We start from the raw sequence: 6,878 nt of genomic DNA, 5'->3' as shown, positions 1-6,878 counted from the left end.
AAGGAGGCCTCAGCTGTCCCTTTGTGGTGGAAGGGAGGCTCTTGGGGAGTGGGAGTAAGCACTGAGGTCCCTTCTCCACACCTCAGGGTCTGGTTCTGACCCACCTTAGGGACCTGGAGACGGAAATGGACGGATCAAGACCTTGGAGAGAGCCATGAATTGGCCCGCCAACACAAACCTCCAATTCCCAGGCTCGCCATCCCATTGTTCCCATGTGGGGGCTCTATATCTGAGGGGGGGGCAGATCCTCCCACCTCCCTCTCAATCCCTTCTTTCCCTTCGTTGGGCTGGGAGGGGAGGGCGGCAGAGATATTTATTTATTTCCTTTATTTATTTAATTTTTTTTTTTTTTTTTTTTTTTTTTTTTTTTGGAGTAGAGAGTGACAGATGGCGGCGGGTCCCGGGGGAGCCGGCTCTCCCCCAATGCAGACGCATGCCAATCACCGTCTCTCATGTGATAGCTGCTGCCCGTGACGTGCCAAGCCCATATGGCCTGGCATAGAGGCTGGTACCCCGCCTGGTAGAGATGCCACACTCGCTCCGCGGCTCGCATGGCGCTCTGAAGACGCCGGCGCCCGCCGCCTTGAGGAACCGCTGCCCCCGCTCCCTGAAGATGGGGGAACAATGAAATAAGCGAGAAGATTCCTCTTCTCCCCCTCTCTCTCTTGCCCCCTCCCCCTCCCCTCCCCTCTCCCCTTGACTCCTCTCTGAGGTAAGTTGTCCGAGAGGGAGCTAGATCTGACCTGACGATTGGTGGTGGTGGGGGGGGCACGACACTGCTTTGGACATGAAAGTCCCCCAGTCCTCCCATTCCTGGGACTCTACCCCCTCACTGGGTGGGCATCAGGGGCGCCCTGCGTTCTTTCTCCCATTGGGGCCGCAGCTCAAGGGGCTGCGGAGGGAGATGTTATGCTTAGGATGGGCTGGGGGAAGGGTCATGAGGCGCGCGAAGAGGCGAAGATGGGGACACCCCCCCCATGACTGTCCCGAAGGAACCTGCGACCTTCCCCCCTCCCCGACTAAAAAAGATAAGCAAACAAACAAATTTGGATTTCCCCCCATGGATCCCAAAATACAACGAGATCTGAAGAGACGTGTAGGAGGGAGGCAATTTGAAGGGGGGAAGGGGGTCCCTGACCGCAAGCGAGACGAACAGGGTTCGCTTCTGGGTCTTCTCCCCCACGCCCCGGCTTCTTCAGTCCTTGCCACCCAGAGCAGGCTCCGGGAGACCCGGTCGCAGCAGCTAGGGGAGACCGTGTTCCGGAGTCTGGAATTGGGGCTGCGGGGGTGGGGGCCGGGCCGGGGGCGGCGTGCAGCCAACTTGCAAATTGGATTAGGGAGCGTTGGGGTGAGAGGCACCGGAGGGCTGAGGGAGCCAGGCCGAGGGGCCGGACCGACCACGGAGCGGAGGAACCGGCAGCTGTCCCCACGGCGGCCGCCCAGCTTCTCTCCATCGCCGGGAGAGAGTAGGCTTTCAGGCGAGAGCACCTCTTTCCCGGAAAGAGGGTCCTGGCCCCTTAACCCTCTACCTGGCCACGCTTTCTGGGATACTGACACCGGCTGGGAGCGGCTTCCATCTGGGCCAGGAGCGGAACCGGAGCCGGGCTCTGGGGCGAGGGCCTGGGCCGTGGTGCCCCTCAGGCAGCCGGGAAGGGCTGGGCCGGCTCTGGGCGGGGCAGCGGGACCTGGTGGGCACCTGGGCCCCGAGCTAGAACGCGCACGGAGACTTGGAGGTGCAGGCGGGTTGGAGGGCTGTAGTGACCCCAGCGCGCCCCTCACTCTGTGCTGTCTGTCTCCCCGCCCCCGGGGCGCCCTCAGGCACCATGCTGACCCGCCTGTTCAGCGAGCCCGGCCTCCTCTCGGACGTGCCCAAGTTCGCCAGCTGGGGCGACGGCGACGACGACGAGCCGAGGAGCGACAAGGGCGACGCGCCGCCGCAGCCTCCGCCTGCTCCCGGGTCGGGGGCTCCAGGACCCGCCCGGGCCGCCAAGCCAGTGTCCCTTCGTGGAGAAGAGGTCTCCGAACCCACGTTGGCCGAGGTCAAGGAGGAAGGAGAGCTAGGCGGCGAGGAGGAGGAGGAAGAGGAGGAAGAGGAAGGGCTAGACGAGGCGGAAGGCGAACGGCCCAAGAAGCGCGGGCCAAAGAAACGCAAGATGACCAAGGCGCGCCTGGAGCGCTCCAAGCTGCGGCGACAGAAGGCCAATGCGCGGGAGCGCAACCGTATGCACGACCTAAACGCAGCGCTGGACAACCTGCGCAAGGTGGTGCCCTGCTACTCCAAGACGCAGAAGCTGTCCAAGATCGAGACGTTGCGCCTGGCCAAGAACTACATCTGGGCTCTCTCGGAGATCTTGCGCTCCGGAAAGCGGCCGGATCTGGTGTCCTACGTGCAGACTCTGTGCAAGGGGCTGTCGCAACCCACTACTAATCTAGTGGCCGGCTGCCTGCAGCTCAACTCTCGTAACTTCCTTACAGAGCAGGGCGCGGACGGTGCTGGCCGCTTCCACGGTTCGGGTGGCCCGTTCGCCATGCACCCGTACCCGTACCCATGCTCGCGCCTGGCAGGCGCACAGTGCCAGGCGGCTGGCGGCCTGGGCGGAGGCGCGGCGCACGCCCTGCGGACCCACGGCTACTGCGCCGCCTACGAGACGCTGTACGCGGCGGCGGGTGGCGGCGGCGCCAGCCCGGACTATAACAGCTCCGAGTACGAGGGCCCGCTCAGCCCCCCGCTCTGCCTCAACGGCAACTTCTCTCTCAAGCAGGACTCGTCTCCGGACCACGAGAAGAGCTACCACTATTCTATGCACTACTCCGCGCTGCCCGGCTCGCGGCCCACGGGCCACGGGCTGGTCTTTGGCTCGTCGGCCGTGCGCGGGGGCGTCCACTCCGAGAATCTCTTGTCTTATGATATGCACCTTCACCACGACCGGGGCCCCATGTACGAGGAGCTCAACGCGTTTTTCCATAACTGAGACCTCGCGCCGACCCCTTTCTTTTTCTTTGCCTTTGTCCGGTCCCCTAGTCCCAGCCCGGGGAGCTTAGGGGCTCCCACCGACTCGAGCGCCGGGTGCGCGGGGCGCGGGACGCCGGTTCTGCGGCTCTACAGAGCGGCGCGGTCTCTTACCTGTGGGTGGCCCGTCCCAGGGGCCTCGCTTCCCCCTGGGGACTCGCCTTCTCTCTCTCCCCAACGGGCTTCCTCCTCCCTTCTCCCGCGGAGTGCGTCTCTGGGGACCTCCCTCGCAGCCCTCCCAGGAGACTCCCTCCGCATCCCCAAACTCGGTTTTTCTTCCACCACCGCCACTACCCATTTCCCAGCAGGCCGGAAGGCGTTGGTAAGGGGCAGCTGAGTTTCGGGATAGTGTCTCCCCCCACTTATGGTTACGTTAAAAACAACAACTGAGCTGCCCAGACAGAAAAGAGTTGGTATCCTTCCTTCTCAAAGAGGGCAAAAGCCAGGGCGCCTAAACGCCTTCACCCAAACCCGAATCTCCGCGTTTTCTAATATTTATTTTGGTGGGAGGGGATGTGAACTGAGAGGAAAGAGAGAGACCAAGCCAATTTGTAACTAGAATAATTTTTCTTTTTCCCTTTTTAAAAAAACAAACACACAAAAGAAAAAAAAAAAAAAAAAAAAAAAAAAAAAAAAAAAAAGCTGAGAGGCAACGGAGGCCGAACTCAGAGTCCGGATCGGAGAGAAAACGCAGTAAGAACTTTTAGAAGCAATAAAAGGCAAAATAATAATAATAAAATAATAATAATAATAATAATAAAATACTACCAATACTTTTTAAAAAGACACAAATATCTATGCAAGGAGGTTCTGACTGAGCCTAGCAGCCGGACCCAGGACACCCCTCGGGTCCGCTGGCTGCCCCGCCCACGCGCGGATCTGTGCACTTTGGTGAAGTGGGGGCCGCGCCGCCCCTCCCCCTCCCAGGTTCTTACAATCAATGACTCGGAGATTTGGAGCCCCAGTGCCACTGCCCTCCCCCTGCCCTGTCCCGTTGTGCGTCATACTGTTTTCTAAAAACCTGTTTCCAAATTTGTATGGAATGGCATACTGTTGGGGGGGTCGGTTTGGGGAGGGAGGGTTTGCATGAGAGACACACACGTACACCACACCGCACGCACACACGCAGGCCCGACGCAGGCGTCCACGGACAGAAGGAGGTGAGTCTACTGGCTCCTCCTCTTTACAGGCACTCCCGTACGTCCCCTCTTGGGGTGAGGTAGAGGAGCCCAGTCTTGGGAGCAGCCCTACCCTTGCCCGGACTGTGCCTAGGTGGGCGCCAAGCTCCTGGTGACTTCTGGTGGCTGGAGAAGGTTTTTTTGTTGTTGTTGTTTTGTTTTGCTTTGTTTGGGGGGGGGACTTTTTTGTTGTCGTTGCTTTTGTTTTTTTGTTTTGTTTTGTTTTGTGTTTTGGTTCTAGGCTCCTCCTGACTTTTGTCATCCAGTGAGCTGGAAGAACTGAGGCCCCCCTTCTGGAGATTTCCCCGCAAAAGAGGCAACAGGTGAACCTCTCCCCACCAGAGGCAGGGAATCAGGCACCCAAACACTCGATGCAAAACAAAAAACAAAAACAAAAAAAACCGCAAACCCACAGGCGACACACCCCCACACACGCAATTTTACCTTCCTCTTGTAGCGAAGATGAAACTCCTGTCGGACACCCGAAGTGCATTGCGTGTTTCTGTTGAGTTTAATGACGATTAATAAATATTTATGTAAATGAGATGCAAAGCAGATCCACTTTCTCACAGTGGCCTCCTTTTATGGGTGGGGAGAGAACTGATCTGGGTCTCGGGTGATGGAGGCCATGTTGAGTGACTGTTCAGAGGCCTAAGAGAATGACTGTGGCCGTTCCTGGGTGGGGTTTCCACGATGTTAAGCCTTCACATCCACCCAGTGGGCTTAGAAACAGTCACACCTGCGTCCCCGCCGAGGCCCCACCCAGATTTGCATAGGTACTCAGCACAAAGCACCCCTGTGGTTTACCCAGGTCTCTTCTCTGAAAACACATCTCTTCATCAATGACCAACTACCAAAGTGGGACCATCCCACCATTTTACAGCCCTTGGCTTACTGTTACAAAATCCAGATGAGTGGAAATAAAGGAAATGTTTGAGGCAGACAGGGTTATCCTTGAATTAAAGAAAAAGAAAGAAAGAAAGTACAAGGATAAAATATTAATGGAGAAATCTCTTTTTTACCTTAAATTTGTGTTTCAGTGAGCTCAAAGGAATGGACTCTTTTGGCTTTAGAGATATTGAGATTTTAGGGGTATGGATAAGGTTGGAGGTCTATGAGGTGGCTGAATCTGGACGGGGTGAGGGAGGGGAGGGGAGCCTGGTTAAGTGCAAGACCTGGTAAAGGACATGAGCCAAAGGGGACAGCACTGACCAACAAATAGCTGCACAATCTCCTCTACTGCGATTCTAGAGAGAGGTGACCCCACGGAAAGCACACAGAAAGACCCTCTTTTACTCAGTCTTTACTCCTCCCTCCCCCCCCTTTAAGTCCTAGAGGCAGAGGCAGCTTGGTCATAGACTCCACACACACACACACACACACACACACCCCAAAAAGATGCCTCCTTCCTCCTTAGACCCCAGTGCGCACCAAAGCTCTAAAATATTTGAAAGGGACTCTGGGTCCTAAGAACATGAATCCTAAAGTCTACCTATGGAGACTTAGGTATTCCCCAAAGAAGCTTCCTTTGATGCTTTTTCCCCCCTCTCAAAACACCATTTTAAGCCTGAAGTGAGGTTGAGTGTAGTATTGTTCAGGCTTGAAGTCGGATAAGCTAAAAGCTCTTAGGTCCACGACCTAAAATGAGATCTTCCTAAAACAGAAGCACGGAAGAGAAAGGAGGGAGTCTAGATGCCAAAAGAGGATCAGACTATGCTGCAACTGTGCTCCGCCACCCCACATCTTACTCTTCTGAGTTAAAATGACACAGGCTCTGGTAGCCTCTATGCAGAGGGGCGCCAGGAGCTGTCCACTCCATAGTGCTGACCCAAAGTGTCTAACATTTTCCCTTCGCGCCGACGAGGGAGACTAGCGCCTGGAACCGGCCAGAAGAGCCTATGAGAATTCTCCTGCAGGGAGACCTCCTAGGTTAAGTCTTTTAAAACGTTTGTGGCGTTCTCTGGGTTTCTCGCAGGACTGCCTCTCCAGAGTGGGAGTGAGCCCTTGCCCTGTCACTGGGCTTCTTCCCTGTGCGTGGCTAATGAGATCTAACAGACCCCTGAATCACTTTTATTCTTGAGAGAAAGATTTCAGTCCATCTTCTCTATCCTCACTGATGTTGGGGAGTAGGGGGGAGCTTGCAAGCTACACTTTCTGACCCTAACCTGACCTGAGGAGCAGGTCTGTGCCTGGTGTTGGGCATGGCCTGGCAGGGACATTTGGAAGGAAAGGAATTCGGCACTGTCCCAAGATGTGGTTCTTATCTTGTCCTGGAAACAAGGTTAATAATTGGGCTTCTCTCCCACTCAGCTGGTTTCCCAGAACTTGCTCTGAACTCCAAGCTGGGCAAGATCCAGGTGGCTTGGGGCCTGATGTAAAGGACCCCCTCCACGTGGCTCCCCTGGCTAGATCACAGACTTCCTCTACACAGCTCTCCCAGCTACCCCAAACTGTTTCTGTTTCATTCTGTTCTGAAGCCAGATTGCAGCAGTCTTTTGAAAGGCGGTGATGACTCTTGGGCTGTTGCATCTATGGGTCAGGCCATGTGGGGAACGCAAGGACCCTTCTTCTAGGGGCAGGGACACTGGAGTCCCTGCTTCTGACGGACCTCTCCAGCAGCCCAACTCCAATTCCTGATCTTCCCCCCATACTCCCTGCACTCTGGCTGACTCTAGCCTCCCACTGCTACC

General features: G+C 56.3%; 2 protein-coding genes across 2 annotated transcripts; one reads left to right on the top strand and one right to left on the bottom strand.

Moving 5' to 3' along the window:
* Nucleotides 1-450: 450 nt before the first annotated feature.
* LOC127200602 (basic proline-rich protein-like) lies at nucleotides 451-1,825 on the bottom strand. The gene is made up of 3 exons (XM_051158976.1): nucleotides 1,773-1,825; nucleotides 1,139-1,726; nucleotides 451-607 (listed from the first exon to the last, which is right to left on the bottom strand). Exons 1-3 carry the CDS (start codon nucleotides 1,823-1,825, stop codon nucleotides 451-453), a joined length of 798 nt encoding a protein of 265 aa, XP_051014933.1.
* Nucleotides 490-4,842, top strand: Neurod2 (neuronal differentiation 2). The gene is made up of 2 exons (XM_051158479.1): nucleotides 490-712; nucleotides 1,819-4,842. The coding sequence occupies exon 2, from the start codon at nucleotides 1,824-1,826 to the stop codon at nucleotides 2,970-2,972; it is 1,149 nt and encodes a 382-aa protein (XP_051014436.1). The 5' UTR covers nucleotides 490-712; nucleotides 1,819-1,823; the 3' UTR covers nucleotides 2,973-4,842.
* The last annotated feature ends 2,036 nt before the right edge of the window (nucleotides 4,843-6,878 follow it).

The sequence above is a fragment of the Acomys russatus genome, chromosome 16 (genome assembly GCF_903995435.1).
Source record: "Acomys russatus chromosome 16, mAcoRus1.1, whole genome shotgun sequence".
NCBI classification, from domain to species: Eukaryota; Metazoa; Chordata; class Mammalia; order Rodentia; family Muridae; genus Acomys; species Acomys russatus.
The sequence above is the reverse complement of the archived record's forward strand: the minus strand, read 5'-3'. Positions and strand labels throughout refer to the sequence as shown.